This window comes from Lepisosteus platostomus, chromosome 8, assembly GCF_059453375.1.
Source record: "Lepisosteus platostomus isolate fLepPlt1 chromosome 8, fLepPlt1.hap1, whole genome shotgun sequence".
Classification (NCBI taxonomy): Eukaryota; Metazoa; Chordata; class Actinopteri; order Semionotiformes; family Lepisosteidae; genus Lepisosteus; species Lepisosteus platostomus.
This window is the reverse complement of record NC_142618.1, coordinates 52,453,907-52,480,390: the sequence shown is the minus strand read 5'-3', so window position 1 is coordinate 52,480,390 and position 26,484 is coordinate 52,453,907. Positions and strand designations below refer to the sequence as shown.

At 39.1% G+C, this 26,484-nt stretch overlaps 1 protein-coding gene across 5 annotated transcripts in view; it reads right to left on the bottom strand.

The window, feature by feature from the left end:
- Window positions 1-26,484, bottom strand: part of LOC148657509 (5'-AMP-activated protein kinase subunit gamma-2-like) — a 128,861-nt gene that overhangs the window by 65,606 nt on the left and 36,771 nt on the right. For all 5 annotated transcript variants that reach the window (XR_015940987.1, XM_088643900.1, XM_088643897.1 and 2 more), the window contains exon 3: window positions 21,962-22,241. Coding sequence is in view for 4 of the 5 variants with exons in the window: in XM_088643900.1 (XP_088500026.1) it covers window positions 21,962-22,241 (280 nt within the window). In the remaining variant the exon portion in view is untranslated. The remainder of the gene's footprint in view (window positions 1-21,961; window positions 22,242-26,484) is intronic.

Sequence of the window (26,484 nt, the reverse complement as noted above, 5' to 3'; positions counted from 1 at the left end):
ATAATTCTGCTAAACCCAAAGGTAGCGTCCTGCAGATATTAATTAAGTTCAATATAAAATAGGGCTTTTCTACAAAAAAACCTATTCCAATGGACAACCTTTCCTGGAATGGCAGGTTTTATAATATCTTCAAATCCATGTTTTTTCCCATGCGTACCCAGCAATGAAACAGCTTGATCAACACCTGTGTCTTCATTCAACCTTGGGGTGCCATACTGCACATTGATCTTTGTTTGCAATCTAAATATTAACTTTATTTCATGAATAATGCAATAGCTCAACAGTGCTATTACCTCTGCAGATAACTAATGATTAAATCATTTTAGTGCACTGTACCTGATGCTTTTTTCACATTTAAATAGACAAGAAGAAAGAAAATCCATTCTTAATTAATTTTTAACAAGACTATATATCATACAGTGCTACTTGACAGTATGCAAATCCTTCATTTTTCATTGGACGAATTAATCTGAAAAATCTTTTCTCTGAACTCAACAATACAGATAATGGACATACATATCGTACAAAAACATGTTTTTTATTTAAAAAACATGTTTATACATGTATAACACAAACTATAGATCCCTGTCTGCCTATTAATTCAATAAGCGGGGGCAAATACTTTAGTGGGTACAACAGCAACCCAACATTTCCTATGGTTACTAATCAGTGTCTCACATCTGCTTCGAGGATGTTTTGCCTATTTGTCCTTGAGAAACTGCCTCAGCTGCTGCAAGTTTGTTGGCTATCTTGCATGAACAAGCCACTTCAGGTGTTGCCACAACATTTCTATTGGGTTAAGATCTGTACCTGGCCATTCTAAAAACACCAATACCAAACATTCCTTCCTCTCAATCCATTTCTTTGGTATATTTGCTAGATTTAGGTCACTGTCATGCTGGACGACCATTTTTTTGGGCTGAATTTCAACTCGTGGACAGAGGGCCCGACCTTCTCCTCCACAATATTTTGGTATGCCTCATAATTCATAGTCCCCTCAATGATGGGAAATCATCCAGGTCCGGGGGCAGAAAAGCAGCCCCAAACCTTGACACTCCCACCACCATGCTCGACAGTGGGGATGGGGTTATTTCGGTGGCAGGTTTTCACCAAACATGGCATTTTTCGTTGTGGCCAAAAAGATCAAGTTTAGGCTCATCCACCCAGAGAACATTCTTTGCAAAAATCTATAGGATCATCCAGAAGGTCTTTTACAAACCTAAGACAAGCAGCACTGTTCTTTTTTGAGAGAAATGCCTATTCAACCTCTGTTGTTTTGTTGAGGATGAACAAGGCTGCAGCAAGAGAGGCTTGCAGATTCCTGGGTGTTGTTCTGGGGTCCTTTTGGATGACCTGTATGAGTTTTCGTGCTGCTCTGTGGGATCATTTTGAAGGGCATCCACATTTAAAGTCAGTGTGGTCTTAAATTTTCTCCATTTGTTAACTATTTGTCTCGCAGTAGACTGATGCTTTCATAAATGTTTTCCTTTGTATTTATAACCCTCTCCAGACTAATTGGCACTTACCTTTATATACTGTAGTACAGGGCCTACCTGTACCAAATGTTTTCCTCATGAATGGCTCTTTGATTGGTTAACTTGACAGCTAATTATTTTAGAACCCGGTTACATTTACCTCATTGACTGAGCTAATTAACCTTTTGGTTCACTTACACAATTCTTCATTCTTATTTACCTATTTTTCTATGAAATGTACAGTATGTGTTCCTCTAAATAATAATAATAATAATAATAATAATAATAATAATAATAATAATTTGTGGATATAAACCCTTTATTTTAGAAATACAAGGGCTAGTTTTGGTTAAACAAGGATTTTATAATAAAAATGTTAGATTTAAAGAAGTTTCAAGCAGCACTGTATACAGTATAAAACGCTACTTTTACTTTATGATTAATAAAATCTTAATTTACAGAATTAAAAATAATTAATAGAAATCTGCACCAATAGTAAAGAATTGGCAATTATCTGCCAACTAAGCTTTTAAACAAGTTTAGCTAAGCCTTAAAAATTATCGTGCAAAACGAACAAGATAATCTTCTCTAAAACCCTCAACCCCCCAACTTCTTCAAAGCAACAAGGTTAGAAACAGGAAACAAATTAAGAAGCTTGGAACCAAAAAGCAATTAAAATAACATAATGTCAGTCAGCACAGAACTGCGTGAGAAATGTCCTTGACTTAACCTATCAACATGGTCAACTCTAATGATTTTAGATTCTTGAAAACCTTTTAAGTTATTTTGTTTTTATATACATAAACAGTTACTTTATTTTGTGCACTCTTTAGTTATTTTAAGAACTGTATGAAAGAAAGAAATATCACGGATGAATGGCAAACTGCCACATTAAAGAAGCAAGGTAACTTAATTGAAGGAGAGTTCTGTTACTTGAAGCTTATATAACCTTAGCAGGGTATTTAAGACACCCTGTCCTTCATACAGTAGAAGAATATGTCTTCATATTCCGCAATAAGGCTTTAAACATTAGAAAGATTGACCTTTCATACTCTTAGATTCCAAAGACCAAGGTCTTAACTTTCTTTTACATATTAATAGAACTATTAAGGAAGGACGTAAGAATAGTTGATGAATGGATACTATAAAGTAACAGTGTACACTTAGACTTTGAACGTATATTTTATCATAAGAGAAAATCAAAATCTGACCCAGCTCACTTTTGTAAGATGAACTGTCCCCATATCACCCGTGGTGACAGGGTGACCCGAGTTGTTCTCGTTTTATTTTTCTTATATGTTTATATTTGTATGTATTATTTAACTAAAGAACGCTTGGCATTCACAATACGTACAAATACACCACAACAGTCTGAAAATGTTATTGATCTGGTACAAGATTTCAGCAACCACTTCAAACCACTGTAAAGCTATCAGATGCAGATTTAATTGGCATATCTGCTTTGCCATGAGATGCTGGATGCAAGAGTCCTCTCTTGTCTGTGAGGCACTTTAGGGTTCCTGGGGTGGACAGCCAAAAGACGTGGTATTATTACAAAGATCTCCATGTAATGCAACTTATGAGTACTTTAGCAAAGTACTTTGTGTTATATTGATATTCTAACAAAACAAACTGAGGTATTGGCCTTTGAACACCGCGTTATTAGTTTTTGGGGAGGGGGGGTTCATGTTGCATGCTTTTCTTAACATTTGAGGGGTTTACTACAGATGAATCTAAAATGTGGGTGAACTCTCCCTCTCCCCTACCCTGAAAGCAGGGCTCTGGACCTCACTCAAACTGAAACAAAAGCACTGTAAAGGCAGGGGTTTTCTTCTCGTAAGCTGACAGGGGCCTCTCACATTCACCAAGGTGCTTACTGAGGTGCCAAGGAGCTGGAGAAAATGACCTTTTACAGGGCTGCAAGGAGGCTGGCAGCGCCAGACTGGCACTGTGATGACAATATCAGCTGACCACAATTTTCAGCTGAAGGCCTACTGTGGCTGCCGTTCCTCCAGCCCTGTGAAATTCCTGTTTCTACAGGTTTCTCTCTACCCTAGGAGTTCCATCAGTCCCTTCAAGTTTTAAGCCTAGTAAACATTTGCACTTCTTGCATCCAGGATGTAGTTGTAAAGAATGAATACACAGATGTAAAGTGTAAAGTCACCGTTGTGAGCAGTGTAAAAGCTGAGTGGTTAAGCCTAAAAAGTTTAAAACAGTTTGGAGCTTTATAGTTGAATTCTGATTATGATCAGGTCACCTTGGCTCTGGAGTCTCTCCAAATGTTTTCATGCCAATGGTCCGGTATAAAATAAACGTGATCTTATAAACTGCAAGAGGCAAGCTGGGGAGATGTGTGAAGGTCTCTTGACAACTGATGCAACCCAAGTTGCACTTGTCAGTCCTGAAGAAATTGTATTTTTTTAAAAATGGGTTAGGCCATTAATCACGCGCACAAAAACCTCACTTTAAGGAGAGCTGGTAGAACTGAGAAACCAGGAACGGATTTGCCTGTCACCCAATCACCTTCCCTTCTTTTTGTCACTACAGTACGTGAATCTTAAGACACGGCTTATCTTGGTGGTTCCTGGCAGAGGACTTCGCTGTAACACTAAAGGGAAGATGACAAGATGGCAAAACAAAGCGTGCCTTAAAAGAACTCCCATGCGATTTACAAAAGAAAATTAAAGAACCTATTCTTCACGGAACACCTGGCAAGCGGGGGAAAGTTTTAAGTTGTAACAAGTGCCAGGAAAAAGGACGTGCTCTCAGGCGGGGGCATACGCTTCAGTGAACGAGAGGCATTTGGACACATTTAATCCTGCCACAGACGAAAACAGAAGGGGCCAAGTATTTCAGATAAAAAAAAAAAAGAAAATCAGATTTAATTGAAATGTCAGTCCACCTACCCGTTGCAAATTCCTAACACAGTTATACGCAACAAGCTGGGTACAAACTGTAAACTGATTTCAACCACGGTCAGTGTGGCTTTTGCAATTGAAGGATGCTTCAAGCCACAAACAACTTAACATCACTGTGCTACACCTATTACTAGCTCCTGCTACTTTGACTTATAGGAGCAATAGAGGAGAGACGTTTATAGCTGATGCAGACCTGTGTACATTGTAGTTTGAGTGGCAGAGCTGCATCAGTGTCTGTTGGCTGGAAAGCAACAAATAAAGATGAATTCCAGTGTGAAAATTAGAAAGGAGACATATGCTGTTCCTGCAGTTAAGTCTTCGAGTGCTCTGGTCACCTATCTTAACACCCAAAACAACGCGTTTCTTCTTTTTACTTTTCCGTATGGAATTAACCTATACTTGCTCCTGTGTAAAATGCGGTATTGTGGCGATGTGAAACACAAACACTATTTACTTCACTATCTGCACACCTGTCTGCAAGGGTATGATGAATATACAGTGCATTATACTAATGAGACAGTTCTACTCAATGAAGGCAATTGTACATTTTAAAAAAAAAGTCAAAAGGTGACTAGGATTGAGTGTTTTAATCCAGTCTGTTGAGCACAGTTTCACACTTGGCCCATATTTGTGAACATTTGGTTGACAGTTACATCTATATGGTCATAAAAAATCCATTTGCTCATTTAATGTCCATTTATCAAGTGATAAGTCCATTTATCCTTCCTCTGTAACGTTCCATAATCAAAGATGTTACTGCAGGTGACATGAGCTTTCTTTGTAAAAAAGAAATACAATATGTTTAAATGCAAGCTACAAGCAAAAAAAGGGGTTGATATGGTATACTGAAAATACAAGTGATGTTTTTATTTCAAAATGAGTTTATATTTTGTGCTCCCATCACCCTGGTTCATTAAGGGAAATAAATGTTGATGAAATAGTTGCTGATTATAATAAAAAATATATAAAACATATTAAATATACAAAGAGTTTTTTGTGAAATTATTAAAAGCAGTGAAGAAAAGAAATGGGGTTAGGCGTTAGGTGATTTTTGAAGTATGTTAAACAGAAAATGCTCTCCAGGGCTTACAGTGCAACTGTCACAATGTACATCCTTTAGAGATGTGCAGGTACAATATTTATTAATCAATTTCATGGACAAACTGTTCATTAAAAGCTTCCATTGGCTTGAACTGTCATAACATATCAAATAACATGATTTGACAAGAGTGCTCCATATTGATGAGATTAAGATTTTAAATCCAAGTTCAATGATTTAGCTCATATACTGTATAGCTACTGTCTGTTATGTTGGCTCATAAAAGCTTTGGTGAAGGGCCATTATAAAACAATAAAATAAGGTACAGAGTTGAAAAAGATTAAGAAAGTAATAAACTGTGAATTCGAATCATTAGTATTAAATGCTTCATCAAAAGGGTAGCTGGCATGAACAGTTCATAGATTACCAATGACCTTCTTTAAGGTCCTGGCATTCGGAAGATAAATATTTCTTTGTGGGCTCTTTGGAAAGGATGAAATGTACTTAACTGACCCATTGACACTAGCTGGGCTAGAGGAATGCAATTCATTCATATTCACTATTTATGGCTGCCGTACTGGCTGCTAAATTGTACTGTACAGTAGGGCTTGAGATAAGTGAGAAATTCACACTTCGGGGTTATCCAAAAGTGATGACACTGTCTGAATATTTCTAGCAACTGTCACGCCCTCTGCAGCCAGAGGGCGCTCCTTCTCTGTCCTGTCCTTAGTTTCCGGTCTGCTGTCCTTCCTGTCCCTCTCTTTCCCTTGGGCTATATATTTCCGGGTCTTGCACTCTGTCCTCGCTCAGCATTGACGTTCGGATGTCCTGAGACCCGCCTAGCACCAGGGCCCCACGTCCGCTCCCTGAGGGCATAGGTTTCTATACGGCATTCCTGAACTCTTTGCACTAATGAGTCCGGGCCTTTTTCCCGTCTCGCCACTACGCATATGGGTCTTTTTCCGCTCTCCTACTCCCCACGGGTAGTCCCTTTGGACGTCCGTGACAGCAACAGTATATATATTAAGTTTCCAAAACAAAAGAGGACACATTTTATGAACTATGTGGTTCACAATAACTTTCTATGCGGGATCCATCTAGGCACACTAGGCTACAACAGCTCCTCGTGAGTCAGATGTACTTGTTAGATAAAGACGAAACCCAGCTGTTTGTGCGTCAAGGCCTACCGTGATATAGCTGTACAGTATTCCAAATGTTGGGCATAGAATGAATCTGAAACTAACAGACTGATAGAATCTATAAACGAATGCAAAGCATGCATCACAGATGTATAGCTTGTATTACTTCCACCTGTGGCCACACATTACAAGCCAGTGACTTTCAAAGAAGACACCCTCTTGATTAACCTTGTTTATTTCCAGCATTAATTACAATAATGAATTTGCTTTTTTCACGTCTTTTCAATAAAATGTCAGTGCACATGCCTTGTGAAATGTCATTTACTTGATAATAAACGTGATTTCCCCGGTACTGTATAAGAGCTTTAAAGTTTTTTTAAGGTTCAGTAAATATATATTACACGATGAAAAAGCTCACCTTGACCACTGAACTTTGAAGACTGTCAAAGATTAAAGTAATAATTTTAAAGAAATGCTCCTTTTCCTTTTTTTTTTTAAACGTGATTAGGTCTAAAGCATACATTAAGTGAAGAAAATTCTTAACAAAGACATTCCTTTTGTCAGCATTGTAATATTCCTGAAAATCATAATAAATAAAACTGAACTAATTATTAGATTTTGAATTTTTGGTACAAATTTAAGGGCTCATTTGTTTCTAAATATTTTTGCAGGCAAACAGGTATTACAACATGGAAAATGAGTTTGCACAGTTAATACTACAGTCTCCTGCGTTTAAGATCTCAGTATTAAAAATGCTAGATACCACCTACTGGCAGAATTGCAAATTTCATTCATGTCAGTTTTCCAAGGACATTGTTACAGTGTTGACTTTGTGCCAGCTGTCAAAGATACTGAGTCTTGATGTTAAATATCAATGTAAACAAAGAAAACAATTGCCCACACATTGCCTGTGGTAATACATACAGTATTAATTTGTTACATGTCAAGAAGAAACAGTCATTAGCAGTCACTGTACCTCACAAAAGAATGAGTAATACAGCAAAAGAGAAGAAACACCGATGCAGGGAATGATGTGACTAAACGGATTAATCTCAAGATTTATGGCGAATTAAAGTGCATTCATTGGTGCCTTTCATTGCTCAGAAAAAAACGAAGAAGCAAAACATTGTGTGTATCTGGGTCACAGCCTAAACCAGACTTTGAAAACAGGAAGAGAAGGGGCAGAGCATTATCAGGTGTGTTAGAAGTCAGAAAAACAAAAACCACGCAAATCTGTGAAGAATACACTGGAGACAAGCGAGAAAATAATCTGAAAGATCCTATACACGTGCTTCTATAAATTTCACAAAAAGGAGGCATGACGATATATTTCTTCTCCTCAGCAGGGAGTGGGAAGCTTGTCCACAGTGATGGGAACATACAGGGAGCAAAGTACTGGCATAACTTAAAATAAAACATCCCTCACAGCTAAAACAGGGCCAAAAAGTCACCTACAACCAATTGCATTGGCTAAAATACAGGACCAGAGCTACACTGGAATAAGAAAGTGAACGTCTTTGTAATTGTAACTGCGGCGAAAGGTGTCCCCCCCAAATACGGTTCTGAATATTTATGCTGTTGACACATTCCCATGTTTTCCTCTTTATTTTCAGCTGATATTTACTATAATTTGTATTATCCTTGGAAGTCTTCAGTTTGAGCATCGGGATTTGCAATAAAATATTTGAACACAATGTGTACGCATCGTTTTGTAACTTCAACTGCTTTCGCATGGCACGGTGCAGTATATACTGTATGAAATGCTGATAATGAAGCAGGGAGAGATTTTTAACTGTAGGTGGCAGCATGGCTCTTCGTGCTTTGCCAGCTCGCACAGTGGTGAGCCTGTGACTCACACTGCCACCTCAGATGACTCAGTTTTTCTTTTGTGCTGCTGCTACATCAAGTGCAAAGCAGCGCATAATTGCAACCTGTCAAAAATCAGATGCTGCAAGTAAAGAGGAGCACTGCCCTTTTAGCTCACGAGTCTCTTCCTACCAAAAAAATATCCAAGAGAGAAATTTAAAGGAATATCGCAACGGAGGCTAAAATACCGTAGGCTGTTTCACTGCTGCAAAAGCAAGATAACCATTAAAGAAGAAGTAAAACAGAACCAGGACAATGATGGGGGAACTTCTAGACAATGAAAAGTGATTGGCTGATGTCCAGGGCTAGATGAGTATTTCACTCGGGTATTCATTAAGGAAGAAGTCAACAACAGACATCAGGCAGTGAAAGAGACAAAGATTGTATCAATACCACCAGAGAATAAACAGAAATGTTTTGGGTACTTGAAGCACTGAAGACTCATAAATCTCTATTGCCCAGTGCTATCTTACCAATTGCACTTAAGGAAACAAGAGAGGTTATTCAGAAGCCTCTGAAACAACTCTTCTTACGTCATTCAAGACAGGGGTGGCACCCTAGGACTGGAGCATTGCTAATGCAGCACCCAATTGCAAAAGGGGCAAGAAAACTGAACCCAGTAAGGTTATGGAAATCATTATTAGGCCATTAGAGGACTGCTTATATTGTAAACCAGATGCTAGGGAGTACTGTAGTGATCCTGCTCACAATTCAACATGGTTAAATGTAGAGGTAAGTGACCATAGTTAGCATTTTACAATGTCGTGCAAACAACCCCTTTAATGACTTGTATTTTCTCAAAGTTACATTATACTGATGGTAGAGGGAGCATTTTCTTACATATTTACAAATGCTCGATGTGTCGGTATTACAAGAAGCAGGAAATGTAAAACAAGAAAGCATCAGACACACCCAACAGCACTGAAATTTCAGATGCGCCAAATCGTCTCCATTATAAATCTAAACATTCAACTCGAATTTCAGCCGTTTAACACAATGAGTCTATGATGGAGCATTTCTGTGATGGAATTGCAGTTGTGTGGCAGTATTTGGTTACTACTGGATACCAGTTGTTAAGGTCACATTTATTACACTAGAAGTAAGATAAAAAATAACAGGCCTCAAAACAAACTAGCCCAGATTGGCATTCAATGAGGCCACCGGAGAGGAAAGGATTTTTAATTTGATCCTGTTGCCAGCTTGCTGGGCAGGCCTGCCTCTCCAATAGTGAAAAAAATAGCTGTCTGGAGCACAGAGGCTTGGTTACATAACTCCCCATAACACAGCCTGTGTGGACACAGCTTCCTCTATGGCTGTAGCTACGCCCACTGCTCGTTTCACCAAAACAAGTTAGCCTGCCAGAGAAAATAACAGCAGCTTGTCTGCAAGCCAGCTACACTCCAAAGCCTGAAGGAGGTGACTGTCATTCCTATACCCTCGACTGTACATCCCAAAACGTCACTGTATCCATGCATGAACTGTATGTTTTTAGAAGAATAAATGAGACGGTTTTTGGATACTAACTGAAGGTCTTCAGCATAGGCTTGATTTATTGGTCATTCAGGACTGACCACGACACTCAAGCGTTTCTGACGGTTGGATAAACACTACAGTACATCATGAATCAATGGCAAAGTGGATTTCAGACAGGCAAAGAGGCGATTTCAGCTGTTGAGTGTTCAGTCTAGCGAAAAAGAACCACGGACAGGAACCAACAGGTCCCATCAAGCAAAAGAACAAAGCTTTTGTTTCAGCGGTACCTCAGATGGACTTGGCTTCAGTCGAGCTGGGTCCTCTCTAGTTATGAATCAAGGTCCTGCGTGGATCGCTCCGATGGGCATCAGCGAGCGTGATGTGCAGAAACACACACTAACTGTTGCGTACAACGGACCAATCCATGGGGAGGAGCAAGTAGGACAGTTTGGGCAGGACGGTCAAGCTGCTGTGTAACCCCATGGATAGCGATTGGTGGCAACGCTATACAGTAAATCTTATACAATCAATGTACTGAGCTTTTACACTGCTCTGCATTGATCAAGTCCTGTGATCTTACTGCCATTCTTGCAGGCACGAACTAGTGTGACAACATTCTTACAGGATAACGAACATCTTTGTTCCCCTCCTGTAACAACAGCTTTCTTGTTAGATGAGAACGCGATAGTTATGCCATGGACATGCGACTCCATAAACATGCGTGGGATGAGATGTGATGATTAGGGCAAGGAGACTAGTATACAGGCAGATGCTTGCCCAGGCTTTCTAAGGGAAACAGGACACGATTGCACTACCTGTCACTTGGTGCAAAGCATGTTCCACCCAAGTACAGCCTGGATGTCTTCAAACAAAGGCCGCACCCATTATGATCTCATGTGTTTGACATTGGCCCAGAACTTTCACCCCTTGTTGATGACAACCGCTCATCAATATAATGAATTTACTTATGCCATGTTTGTTCAATAAAACGATCGTGTAACTAGGACCAAAAAAAAGACTTTAGATGCTCAAGATCATATACTGTATTCATCTCTAGAAATCCACATGCATGTACACAAGATATACAACCGATATTGAAAATGGGCATTAGATGGGGTCAAAATCAGGTTTATACCACAGGTTTGGGTTGTTTAGACATTTCTGACAAAAATTTCACAGCTGCCATCGTGTGTGGTTCAAATCCACAATCCTCTGGGGCTTATATGCAAAAAAGCATGACTTTAACATGTATGAAGTCACCAGCAAACATACCCAGGAAGTTAAGTATATTTCTGTTAATTTATACCCCAAAAAAGGGAAATGAGGTCTTAACATTGTGTACAATTATTGCCACGCTCACTTTGTCACACTCAGACGTGTTTACTCTTGTATAATAATTCAGTGTGGCGATGCATTGTACACACATCCCATTTCCTCCAAATGGAAAGCTTACCATCCATCCCCCCATTTTCTAAACTGCTTGATCCATTAAAGGGTCATGGGCCAGGCGGAGCCCATCCCAGGCAGAAACCCTGGGTGTGATGCCCTTGCACACACAGACACACATTCACACTAATTTTCCCCAGAAGACCAGAAGACAATTGATTTACCAGTATGTCTTTGGACAGTGGGAGGAAACCCGAGCAGTCTCAACACAAACATGGGGAGAACACACAAACTTATTGCGGATAGAAGTCCAGAAAGTGAGCTCAGAGCTCCAGTGATACAAGGCAGCAATCTAATCAACAGATAAAAGCTGGAGCAAAAAGGGGAGGGAAAAAAAAAACAAGAGAGCAAAACAGCTAAGCCTAATTCCTTGATATCCAAACAGGCATTTTGTGTAGCTGCTTTAAAAGGTGACATTCTTCAGGTTTTAAGAAAATAATTAAAAATTTGAATCTTCTTAAATAATAAATAAAATAAAATAATTTAGTCCGAGAATTTTACTCTTAGGATTGAACCTTAACACCTAACTCCTTCAACACAATAAGATTCAGAACACATTTTCCACATATAGATATCCTTTTCACTTTAAACGAACTGCTGTCTTCTGAAAGAAAAGCTGCTGCAGATCCACACTCCACATGGCATTTCCATTTAAAAAAAAAAAACTGTTCGTGCCAATTTGCTTTTCTAAAGCTGCTGGTAGCTCAAAGAGAGCGTACTTGACAACAGAGTTATATAAATGTGCTTATGGACAGTGAAAAAGCCGAGAGATGCGATTAGCACATACACCCACAATACTGGCAGAAAACAAAATGCCTGCATACCAAGCATACATGTTGTTTACAGCTTAAGTAAACATCCTGCATACTGGTCCCATAACACCTAAAGATCATTATTGAAACAAACAAATAAGACTATAAGCATCTCGCTGATCTTTTAAAGGGCAATGGAATTCTCCTTGGACCACAGAATACAGAATACTAAGCAAAAGAGTCATCACCCTCCAGTGCTTGTACCATACCATCATCCTTGACAAACATCCTAACCCCAAAGAGATGTTCTTCTAGGCACTTAGATCTCGTTGTTACCATAACCCTGTGAGCCAGTTCTTGGGAGGTGTACTGGTACAGAACAGTCAGGATGGAGTAGAATTATTTGCTATCTGCAGTACCTGCAGTTGTATTCTCCAAGGTCTTGAAATTCTTGCATAAAGTCAGGCTGCATTACAAGGATGAAAAAGGAGGATCCAAGACATCCCAAAATGGTTTAAAAAAACATTATCAGTGTTTACAGTGTTAGGACTGTTCATAAAATAGGAAGTGAGTGAATAGCTGTTCCCATCAGTAGTCAAAGAATTTTTAGCAACTGGAGTTATGAAATCCCAGCTTCTATTTCAAGCATTTGCGAATTTAGAAAATTTGGTATTGATTATTCTAATGCTCTTCTGGCAAGAAATACTGCTCAGTTAGTAATGGGATAGAGCTACAGTAGTTCGGGCTGCTTCTGCTAGATGTCGGAGTGGTACTAAGAAATCAGACCACACAAAACCTGTTCAGCTCATTTACAGTGACTTCCTGTTGAACAGGAAACTGACTACAAAGTTCTTCTTTTAACATTTAATGGTGTTTCAGGGTTTTGAGCCAAGCTGTCTGTCTTTCTGAATTAGTTATGTTCTCCCCCAACCCACGCTCACCTGTTGTCGAACTTTGTACTGCTTTAGGTATCTTTAACCTATTTTAGGTGCATTAAGCTATTCTGCATCTTATATCCAGTGACTGTTACAGGAGAACCAGAAATGCTGACAACTTGAAATTTGAAGATTTTTTTAAATATAAAAATTAAAATATATAAAATAACAAGAGCTTGAAATGTAATTAGCTAATCAGGTTTGTGTATATTTCCTTCTAGTCAATGTTGTGGTTTGCACTGGCTTGTGGTTTGTGTCCTTGTTATTGTAAGCAGTCCTACTATTGTGCATTATGAATTTCATTAAAAAAAAGTATATTAATATTTAACTGGAAGGCATCAAATAAGGAAAAAAACTTTTCGTTACTGGAATATGGGCTAAATGTACAGTATACTGTATTTTCACTGCTGCCCAGTTAAATCAACAAAACAGACATGAATTCTGAATCTAAACATGTTATTTATTCATTTACATTCAGGAATTGTTTTGCAAGCAATTAAGAACTGCAGGCTACTGTAGATATAAATTTCTATATTTGTATTTAAGACTTAAAGATACTCTTATTTCCTGCTACTTCATCAACTAGCAGTCTGAGCAGGATGTTGCTATGATGTACTGTAGTTCAAATGTGGCTAGACTGGATTTTTGAAAGATAGAGAATGCTAAAACAATACCGCAATATTTCTTTTTTAAATATCACATATTAAAGGCATATTTGGAAGCCAAAATAATACAGGACTTTAAATATTAAATGAAAAGAATCTTCCAATGTCATAAGAAAGGAAATTTGACTATGTTTTGCTCGTCTACCACACTGGATGTATGCAGAGGACAGGGTGGTTTTGAGATGAATTATTATAGATGATTAGATAGGCTAATGTGTTTTACATTTCTGTTGTCTTTACAATCCAACATCATGTGCATTCTAGCTCTGAATAGTGGAGGGGACGTGGTTCACTGACCTTAACTGAATTTTCATGTTATTATGCAGATTTGTTTTCTGGCAAGGTACAAAAGGAATTTAAAGTGTTAAAGCCCTTTTCTGTGTTAATATTCACACAAACACACCCATATACTGCACAGTTCGTGTACTGTACTTCCAAACACTAGAAACATAAGCGAATCCTGGAACCACTAACATTTGTTGTCATTTTAATACATATATACGGTATAGGGATAGAGAATGAAATATGTTAATATTTACATTAATTTGACATCTAACAAACATTTCAAACAATGGGGAAAGTAAGCCTTCGCTGTAATCTGTTTTACAGATAAGTAATAATATTATTAAGGACAGCAGTAATTCCTAACATGCACCAACTACTTACATCAGCATACAGCCTCCAACTTGGTGAAACAGCTATTATACAATAGGTGCCCCACTACACATCACACATCAGGTAAGCAACTAAGCAACTGCTTCGCCGATTTAATTCAAGAGGAGGTGCCAGCAGGCCAGATTATGTAGGGCCAGGGTGGAATGTAGCCAGAACACTGGGATTAACGCCTCTACTGCTACTGTATGGGATCTTTCTAACAACATACTGCATTTGAAGGCTTAAATCTTTTACATATACATCATAATGATAAAGTAATGCTTCCCCACCCCTAAAGAGATGTTAAATAACTTCAGGGCTGTCAATACTACAGGGGTTTACTATTTGCATGCAGATCAGGTAGAATAAAAGCAGATTGCAGTGGGCATGACTCTGCCTGAAGAGAACTCGCTTCCTGTGAGAGCAGTTTAGTTTGTTTAGTTCCTGGTCTTGTCCTTTAAACACCCACAAGCCTGAAGAGTTTTTTTTAAAGGCCTCTGAACCCAAAAAAACTCATGCAGCAGAGTAAAAGAGAAGTTCTGTGCTGGAAGCTGTCCAAACCAGTATTCTAATTTCAGTTCTCTTTTTTTTCCCCCTCTTTTGCTACATACTCTGTAGCAAAAACACAGCCGGTTAAAATGAGATCTAAATTGGAAGGAAGGGTTATCTCTTTCTAAAGGGTCCCTTGAACTGATTACAATTTGTTTTTATTTGATGGTGTTGGGGGTAGGTCTTCTTTATGTTTCTTCCATTTGTTTATGTTTTTGGAAAAGACAGTATGTCTTTGTGGTTAGATCTGTTCCCGTGTACTCCTCAAAAAATCCCTATACAAACCATTTTATGGGAAACCTAATCTGTTCCAACATGATGCTCTCTAATAACTCTCTGGGGGAGAACCCAATTTGGTAACTTAGTCCAAAATCATACTGTCAAAAATGACTTTTCTGGCCTTCTGCTTCCTGTGTGGCTAGTTATGTAGCAAGCACCACAGTGTTGCTTTCTGAATCTGCTGTTACTAGGGTCTTGCACTTTAGCCTGACACTGATTTTATGCAAAAAAAAGCCTTAAAAACTTTTGCTGTTTTCCTCAGAACAATGCTCCTGAAGAACCTTGGCGACAGTCTTCATTCTTGCCTGAAAAACAAGGATATGCTGAGGAGAGTTTAAGTATAAAGCTGCACGTCACCCTAAAAATAAAAACTGGATGGTCTACTAAAAGTACCTAAAAAACAGTATTTTAAAATATACTGATTAGTTTATTTGCACAGAAATATTTGAGGCTTTTAACATTACTTTTGAACATTAAAATTATATTATATGCATTCACTTAAAGAGGAATACACACCTTTCAAATGATGTCCAATTCAATTAATTTACTGTCTCCATCTGAGCATTTGTGGTATTTTGATTTAATTACATGTGTCTACATCATTTGTATTTCAACAACATGTGACGTCATTAGATGGGAGTGAATACCTTTTGCATGGGACTGAAGGTAACTACCTTGCTCTTGTTATAAAAGAGATTAAAAAAAGAACAAGTAGCAAATTAATTAAATCATGCAAGATTGATCTAAACGTTTTCCTTTCTTGCAGCACTGTTTCTGAGCCACTGAGATAACCATTTCCTTATTTGTCTTGTCTCAGTTTCAATATTGAAGTAAAACAATAACAGTTGAATTTAGGTTTTAGGCTGCATAACCCACATGTTAGAGAAGGCCAAAATAAAAAAAAAACATTGCAATACCACATATTATTTTCTATGTGTTATATATATATATATTTCCTGTCTGAAAGAAAATTAAGCCTTGACTTCATTTTCCATTTTATTACATTTCAGTCTCTAGATTGCTTTTCCTTGTCCTTTAAAAGCATATTTTTCTATCAATCTATATCGGAGGTAAAACCTTTTTAAATAATTTTCTACATTTTTAGCTCCACATCCTTTCATGTCACAATAATGAAAGCAGCAAGTAAGAAAAGTAATTAATAATAAAACTAAGTGCTCAACGTTTTTCCTCTTACAAGCATAAATTGCACACAGCATTAGGGGCTTTTCAACAGCAAAGGTGAACACACAACAACTGCGCAGTATTATCTTGATGAACAGAGACAGGACGGCACACTGAATAATACTTTTTTCTTAATCCAAATCCTATTTGTAGAGCGCAAAAGTGCAGCTACTAAAGATCTTTTACAAAATCTGACAGAATAAGCCTGAAAATCCACCTTCCACAACATGACATGATTAATGTACAAGAGACATGAAAGCTGAGCACTGTTTCACTTGATGTACTCTCTTATCTATTGTGATAGTGACACCTACAGGACGACTACTACAGAGACTACAATCAACTTTACTGATCAGTCTTGTATAACAGGGAAATTCACGGGTAATGACTGGTTTATCATTCCATTCTTTAAAGTAAGAAATAAGATGAACAATAAATTCTATCTCAGGTGGGTAGCTGCGTCAGCATGCGTAGGCTGCAAAGGAACAAGTAATAGGTTTATTCCATGCTGAAAAAAAGAAGAAAGAGAACACAACGTTTCGGCCGTGGAGCCTTCTTCAGGTGTGAGCTCACACCTGAAGAAGGCTCCACGGCCAAAACGTTGTGTTCTCTTTCTTCTTTTTTTCAGCATGGAATAAACCTATTACTTGTTCCTTAATAAATTCTATCTACCATGGCTTTGCTTTGAACTGCAATTTCAAGCAAGAAACTGACCTTTAGACATTTAAACTAATTAAATATACAGTATAGAGTAGATATCCTTAGTGTTCAGCACTTGGAAGTTGAATTCAGCTGTTGGAAGTTGAGTTTAACAGCAGTGTGCAGCTTTGAGTAAGAATTCTCACTTAGAACACCAGACAATGCCGCTACTAACTGCGGATACAGTGGTATGCTGCAGGTACAAACTGGACATTTTTATGCTATGTTCAGCGTCAACAGTAGAGGTGAGTCATCACTGTAAGAACACACAGCTTTAACGCCAATCCTCTGGCTGAACACTACTCTGGATTCCCAACATTCTCCCTTTAATTGAAGGGGCGAAGCAGCTTCTGTCTTCTCCACCAGTCTGACGTGTAGTTAGGGAGCTGGTGCATAATGGCTGCCTTGCATCACCCAAGTGAAGTGTTTTGTGATCCTTTGGGATGGAAAGGTATTCTACCATTGTGTGTTACTATCTATTCCTTTTTTATACCCTTCTAATTTTTACATCGCAGTTGTGAAACACACACGATAGTGTAGCTGAGAGATCTATATTTTCTATATACTGTAAGCAGCTAAAACAGTCTATACTGATCTTTGTCTTGACCATTATTATATATAAAGGACCTTTAACCATTATTCACAAAAGGGACACAAATGAACAAAATTCTAACATTATTATTTTATCATCACATTATCTGTTGCACTGTTAGCGAGTTATCATTGATTTGAAGAGAAACATGACTCTCAATGACATTGTGTAGGTTAGAATTATGTCATTGATAAGCGCTGAAGGCTGTCCAGGCACACTGTCACACGGGCGTTAACCAGACTTTGTGTTTGGTGTATAAAGGGAGTGCACCTTCTGTAGCCGATTTATGGGTGCTGTTCTCTATTGTGTATCCTAAGAAGGCCTGCAACAAAACGTCCTGTACAGTATCTCACTTGCTCGGGTATCTTGAGTTTTCATGCGTGCAGTTCCCTGCGACAACCCTGGCTGAGGGCAGGGTCTGCCACAAGCTCTTCAAAAGGAACGGCGTCATCCAGGAGCCACGCACACAGCCATTTTCTGAACACGGCTAACTGTGTGAGCAAGGTATTAGACGAGCCCCAAATTGACAGCTAAAGTGAACATTGCGAAAGTTCCCACATTCTAGGTTCTTTCAATATTTCCATTTGCCTTCTGGAATACAGTACCAAAAGAAAGCGATGACTGTAAATATCGTATCATTACAATACATATATTCAAGCAAGAACAATTACGTTTTATGCCAATACACATCTCCCTACAGACGTCCATTATCAAAAGAGCCAGGGTGTGTCATCTCTTGAATACTCTACAAGACACAGTGGTTGCATTTTAAATAGGTTGTATTTTGAAGCTAACTTTTGTTCTGAACTGTTAGAAAAAGTAAAAAAGATCATCAGAGACTGACCAGATTATTCAGCTAAAAAGCATGGCATTGCTCATTGTGGAGTTGGAGTTTAGTTTTTCTGAGGCCCAATAATTAATTTACAGACACTTGTAGGAATGATGAATCCTGTTTAGCCCATTTTCAGGACTACACAAAGCAAGCCAAAACACAATCAACAGCCCATTACCACATAACCAAATAGCCAAGCAGAGCAGGTTAATCAGCATGTTCATGTTGCCCATGAGGTGATGGAAAGAGGGGTAATTTTTCTTCAAAGCCAAGGCTGCTTGCCACTAATACCCAATGCTCAGCACATGAAGAGGCCATACGTGAATTACACCCTTGAGACATTAATTAAAATGGTAAAGCAAAAAACCGGTCTGTGTAGTATTGAATTATGGTGAATTAAATCATGTCTGCAAACATTCCTAACGTCCCAGCACATAGCTAAAACAATAATGGTATCCACAAGCCACGAGATAAGAGTCAGCTAGATGACTGCTTTTGGATAAGCAGCTGTTTTTTCCATTTTTAAAACATACAGTACAGTGGAAGGGGATGCGTGCATTTTCTACTATAGTTGTAGCACTGTAGCTGTTAAAAACATGAAAATATATCATATTTATATACACTTTTATGTGTTATATACATGTACGTACCTGACCTTGTGACTTGATTGTGACTCATTAAAAACAAGCAGAAAGTACTTTAAAAAGCATAAAGGAGAGTTGTAAAATTATGGAGGAGCACTGCCTCTATGAAACTTAAACTTCATCTAGTTAACTGTTTAATATTAATGTTACAGCTGAACCTACCTAATAAAAGTGCTGATATATCTGTACTGTACGTACACTGTTTTAACATCAATATCAAGCAGCCAGACCAATGTTGTCAGATAGGCCATACATACTTTGCTAAATGTAAAATAAACACCAGTAAAAACTTTATGGAACAAAATTTAGTTGTTTGATTTCATACTCAAATTATATTAGCTCATCTTTCTGAACTTGAAGCTCTAATTTCATTAAATACCTGTAAAAAGGAAGAGCTATGAAGGAGCAGGAAAATACAATGAGATGAACTAAAAACACGACAAACGAATATGGGAAACAACAGCTTCTGTTGTATTTTCTCCCAGTATATACAGTACAACTTCAAATCAGGCTGTAGAAACTGTAACCTGGTAACCAGTCTTTGAAAACTAAAATCACAATGAGATAAGCCCAGCAATGAACAGCTGCAAGGAATGCTGAGAGAGGAATTAAATATCACTTGGTTGAAATTAACCAACACTCTTGAATATTTCATGGTCTTTTCCAGTGTCTTACCTTTCACTCCTCAAAAATCAAATTGTTAAAACAAAACTGGAAAAAAGGTCAGCTAACCAAATCAAATGTGACAACGTCTCTACCATGGAAAGCAATTACAGTACTATAATGCAGCTACCCAGTGAAGTAGCCATTAGCCATATCACCCTGCAACTCACACCTGGCAGCCCACTGAAGCTCAGCAGGTGTGAGCCTGGTCAGTACCTGGATGAGAGACCTCCTGGGAAAACCTGAGCTTGCTGCTGGAGGAGGTATTAGGGGGGCCAGTAGGGGTCTCTCACCCTGCATACTGAGTGGGTCCTAATGCCCCAGTATTGTGACGGGGATACTATACTGTAAAAAGACTCCGTCCTTCAGATGAGATGTAAAACCAAAGTCCTGTCTATGCCGTCTTCAAAAATCCCAGGGCGTTGTCCTAGCCAAATTTCCCATTGGCCTTTACCAATCATGGCCTCCTAATAATCCCTTTGTGTGAATTGGCTTCATCTTGTATAGCACTTTTCTGAACACTCCTCTCAAACAACTTTACAGGAGGAGAACAGAGTGATGAAGCCAATCCATAGATGGGGTTATCTAAATTAGCATTCCTGAGCCTGGAGGGCCATAATCCACAAAGTTTTGCAGCTAACATAATCCCCAGTGAGTAAAGACATGCAGGGTATTTAAAGGCAACAGTGGTAATCAGACTCATAATGACATTATTAAATTGTCTGCGAGTGGATTGAAAACTAAGAGCAAGAAGCTTTTTATTGCTGTGAAAAGCAATAAAAAAGACAAATAAAATACTACATTATGGATGCAATGTTAAGATATGCAGTTTGAAGTGCTAAATTAAAATCAGGAGATATCATACAGTATACAAATTGAACAATACCGTAATTAAGAGCTCATTAAGAACATTATGTACAATTTAGTTACCAAGTTAAAAAAAAAAAGACATTGTTGCTCTGGAATAAATTCAGAGAAGAAGAACCAAATAAATTCCAAGATTTAAAGGAAAGCCTTTCAGCTCTTTCAGGCTGAAACTAAAGCTTTTTATGTGTGAACAGAGAAGACCAAAGGAGACCTCCTTCAGGCATCCACAGTCCAAGTGCATTAAAAAAGCCAACCCACTGAGCGTCTTCAGATCAATGCAACACACACTATGGACACAAGGGGAAAGAGCAGTGAATTGCATTGGCACTGAGATCAGGAGGCACCTTTTTAGATGATGAGCTGTGGGAGTCTGGACTGAGCTTCTTATCCACACTGTCGAAGCTGCCTGGGTCCCTTCATGAAACTGTCAGGGTGAGACTCGGCTCACTTAGCCAACAGAAACCAAACAAACTAGATGGATGGAACGGTCATGCGTTTTATTTTCTGACTCTTTGTTAGGATCTTTTTCACCAAACAAGAATGGGTCAAAATGTCCTATGTACTGTACCTTCTGCAAAATGTAATGATTTGTTTTACCTGGCATCATAGGTTTTGGGCTGGTTTTACACTTTAGAAAAAAAAGGAAATCCTCTTTCCACACAAGAGCTTCCCAATTTGATAAATTACAATTTATACATAAAACCACTTCTTTTCTCACTTTATACGGGTTTGCTAAATATTCTCCAATCTGACTGAAAAGAGGCGATTGCTGTAGACAGTACAGGACAGATAGCACTGTATATGACAAGTAGAACGTCCCCTCTTTGGTTCACTGGAATTTTTTAAAAGAAGTTTCATACACATTCCCATTAACGTCTCAGTAGAGTGTAACTGTATATTTATGGTCATCCATGCAAACAGACTTCTATATGAAATAACTAAATAGCAACACTTGCAAATAACTATACAACAGAGACGGATAAGCGCAAGTCACTTCTTGAGCAAGTTTTATTGTTTGGAATCGGGAGAAAATATGTCGAACAAAAATACCTTCCCAGCGTTGTCATACAGAGTATGACAGAGAACAGAGTAAGTCACCTCTGTTCTAAAATACTGAAAAACTGTCCTGTTGAGCCGAATCATCATCACACCCCAAAAAATCGCTTTGCTTTGGAGCGGTTTCAAAAAGGTGTTCTTTTTTTAAAAAAGAACGACGTGACGCAAAGGCCCAAATTAATCTCTCTGTATGAGAGGGAGAGCAGTGACGGCCTCTGCAGCAGGCCCGTTCTTACCTTTCCTGGCTCGGGTGAAGAACTTGATGCTGACGGGGGAGGTGGACGTGGTGGAGTTCGAGGAGGAGTCCTTCGAGGAAGAGCGGAAAATCCCACTGAAGCTCATGCGGCGTGGGGACTTGGGCGGGGAGTCCTGATAGGAGTACGGGAAGAGGGTTTTGGGGGAACTGGGGCTGTGTTTGGACCTGACGGGGGCAGACATCGGGCTCGAGGGCCGGCTCTGGGGACCTCTCATGAAGAAGCTCTTGGTGGGGCTGGCCGAGTGACAGCTGCCATCTCCCTGTGAAGGAAACACAAAGCCTCATTACTGGGGCTCAGGGTAGTCTTTCCAGCAAAGGTGTCACTGTTCGGTCACCACAAACCTTTACGTATGAACAAGTAGTAAGTTTTAGATTCTTGGTTGGGTTTAGGAAAAAAGACTCTGCATATAGAAAAATATAGTAAAGAAAATGAGAAATACTGATTCAACTTCCAGACACTGCTCAAGAGTCTAAAGCATCAAATGAAGATACTACTTCTTATAACTGTTCAGCCCTTTCCACTGGGGGTCCTTAGAAGAACACACCTGTCCACCTGTATATTTGTGCTGATTGATCATCAAAAAGCAACTGTTCATGTCTTGCTTGATAGATGGGGTTTAGTAGATCTATTGAGCCCTTCACTGACAAAACTGTTCTCCTAATGCGGAAGATACAAGCTTGTGAGCAGTCGGGAACTCAGCAAATGCATTGAAAAGAAAAGCTGATGATTATGAGCCCCTTTTATTTCCATATTTTTTTGGAAATGGAGAATTCGTCATCTATCAAATAGAACAACTAGCAGCCATCGTATTCTAACGAATTTAATCTTGGTGACCCATTCAAGCTAAGCAGGTGTGAGCCTGGCCAGCACCTAGATGGTAGACATTCTGGGAAACCTAAGGTTGCTGCTAGTGGGACCAGCAGGGGGCACTCATGCTGCAGTGTGTGGGTGCTAATGCCCCAGTATAATGATGGGGACACTATATTGTTAAAAAAAAAGTCACCATCCTTCAGATGAGATGTAAAACCGAAGTCCATGGCCATTAAAAATCCCAGAGGATCTCTTGGAAAGAATAGGGATGTTAACCCCCAGGTCCTCGCCAAACTTCCCCCTAACCTTTCTCATGGCCTCCTAATAATCTCCATCTATGAACTGGCTTCATCACTCTGCTCTCCTCCCCACTGAGAGCTGGTGTGTGATGAGTGTACTGGCGCACTATGGCTGCCGTCGCATCATCCAGGTGGGGCTACATATTGGTGGTGGTGGAGGGGAGTCCCCATTGTCTGTAAACGCTTTGAGTGACGTGTCCATAAAAATGTCTATTATAATTCCTATACAAGTATAAGAAATTATAAGACATAAGTCAAGGTTTGATGTTGATACACATGATTGCCTGAACATATGCGAGAGACACACTCCTGTACCATACCTCTCAGTGATTACATGCAGCACAGGTCCAATAAGCAAACACCCACACTCAGGCTCACATACAGTAGGCGTAAGTTTGAAACAGCCCTAGAGCACAAATTCAGTAGATTCCGAGATATAAATTGCAGAACAGTAACCGTCTACCTTTAAAGCTAAACAACACAGAAAAAAAATAAGGAACTGCAGAAGTGGCTGTAGATATTTTTGGTATACCTGAAACAAGGGCCTATTAACAGTCTTGGAGAAAACACATTTGACACAGCTGCACTACTGTAGCACATGCTTTGAAGTCTGATTAATCTTTCACTTTGATTGGTATTTAGAAACATGTTTATTGTTTTACTACAGTATTTATATTACAACACAAAGGGGGAACAAAGTGAGTAACAGAAGGCCATCTCAACTTCACAAGAAATTCATAGAATGCAGACTCAAAAGCCTTGTCAAAAGTTATAGATCTATGCACCTGAGCATTCTAACAACAAAGACTAAGATTCGATTAACTTTGCCCTGATGTAACTTCCAGATTTTCAATACACAGGAAATGATGTACACAAATGAATACTCTAAGTTAATAACAATTTACAACAATTCTGTCATCTCACTCATGGGTTTTCCATGACTCACAAAGTACATAATCGGATATCTGACACTACTCTTACCATACCTTTTCTAAGGACCTGGTTACACTGTATAATGTACCAATTCCTAAGAATGAACTATTCGATCCATATTTGAACTGCTTCTTCCAGTTCGGGGTCATGGGGGAGACAAAGCGCACAGTATCTCAGCAAACAATGGGCGCACAGAGGCAGGATACGCCCTGGACAGGACGCCAGTACGTTGCAGGGCATACAGATACAAACGATCACACTGTCACATCACAGACTATTTTTTAGCCTCCTGTATGTTTTCCATGACTGTGGGAGGAAAGCTAACACACCAGGAGGAAACCCACAGAAACACGGGGAGAACATACTGTACCAACATAGCAACCCAACTCGGGAAACTGAACTCAGAGCCCCAGCACTGAGGCAGCAGGGCTAACAACTGCTCCACTGTGCTGCCTTGAGTTCACGATTACTTTTTTTGGGGGGCTTATCGTCACCATTATCTGAGTTTTTTTTAACTTATCTTGAAGGGTAAAAGAATACATAAATGGAAACCAAACAGGAAAAGGAACCAATAATGCTTTGTTATGTCCACTTAATCTGATTAAAAAGAATCAATAAGGAATACAGATTGCATTAACTACTAAAGAAAAGACCTCATACCATAACCTCATCGCAGGTGACAAAAGCCTCCATAAAAATAAAAATGCTTCAAAAAAAATTTTTTTAAAGCCTCTGAGGAGCTATCAAGTAAGAAGGAGAATTAGCCTTTAGTTTGGAGTTTGCAAGTTTTGCCCATACAGAGGCACCAAAAGAGGAAAAAAACTCTTTTCACTGTTCACCGCGAGTGACTCAAGGCTCCTCGCTCGCCAACCGAGCAGCATCTCTCTGAAAACAGCTTTGCCTAAAGATATCGGACAGGCTGACGTCTTTCATCTTTCAGTTCGGATCCTCTACAGACATTTATAGCTGATAGCAAGGAATCATCAAAAGAGCTACTCCGCGGAGAAAGAAAGGTGCTTTGAGCTGCCTTTAAGCAGTAAAGGTGCTTTATAAACCCACATCTTTCACTGTTGACTCCTCAAAAATAAAAATGAAACGTGCCATAAAATTCTAAATATAATCTGACTTGAAATGGAAAATCACAGATGTGGAACTTTACAATTTTTCACTGAACGTTTTCCATTTTAGCACTATATTTTTTCTCCATATGAAAATGGACAGCGTTTCTTCCAGCTGCTTTCTGCCCGTGTCAGTTCTGAACCACATAGCCCAGTTGGCTGGTGCATTTGTTTGAATATAGCCTCGGTAGATAACCAAAAGGTTAAAACATTAACATCACAGTAAACAGCTCTGTGTGCTCTTTAAGTGGCAAAACCCCTCAGCTTTCGATGGAGACTGACACACAAACAAAACAAAAATCGATTGAGGCTGTTTGAAATGTGAAGTAGCACAGCTGGGGTCCTTCACGTACTGTAGGTGCTGACAAAAATGTGAATCACACAATGACAAAAAAAATAAACATCCACAGCAAAGCCATATCAGAATGTTTAACAGAAGACCACAAATCTGCTGCAAAAGTAAAACAAAAACAAATCTCACCGTTACTTGCTCTTTCCAGATTACCATTTGTTTTTCCCCAAGAGGGCTCCTTTCTTGATTCTGCATATTTCTTGTAACACCAATGTAGATGCGGTATTAAAGAGACTTTAAGCAATGGCACGACTAGAGAGATCTGCCAGTACAGCACATGGGAGAAACACTCCTGAGGCAGAAGTTCTCATCACAAGGGACAGGAGACCCCATCAGTGCTTAAGAGTCAGTCTTGTGGATTCCCCAAAACAACGAAACCTCATCACCACCTGAACGGCTCTTAAACAAAATCAATGCTCCTTTAAAATGGTTTTGAACCAAAAGATGATGATGATGTTATCCGGTCAGTCGGATCCAACTCTCGGCGATTCTATAGGCCATCTCTCGCCACGCTTTCCGGTCTTGGACTTTCCCTTTCAGCTGTTCTATGCCTAAGCCAGTGTCCGTTTTGATGGCGTCGAGCCACCACGTTCTTTGGCGGCCTCGTCTTCTTGTCCCACTGACCATTCCAAGCATCATTGCTTCCTCTAATGAATCTGATCGCATCACGTGACCAAAATAAGTGAGCCATAGTCTGGTGAACTTTCCCTCAAGCGAAATTTCTGGCGCTCCAGAACCTCTTTATTGGTGACCCTTGCTGTCCATGGTATCCGTAACAGTCTTCTCCATACTCGTCTTGAGCCAAAAGAACTAGTAGTCAAATACTTGACATACTTGATTCTGTGTTATAACACAGAACACGTGTGTGATAATGGTGTTAGTGCTTATGTAATAAAAATTCTGAATGTGAATTTTACCATCACGCAAGAGATAACTGTGGTACTGGCCTCTTCGTTTTTATAATAGTGTACTGCTGCTTTACCAGCCATG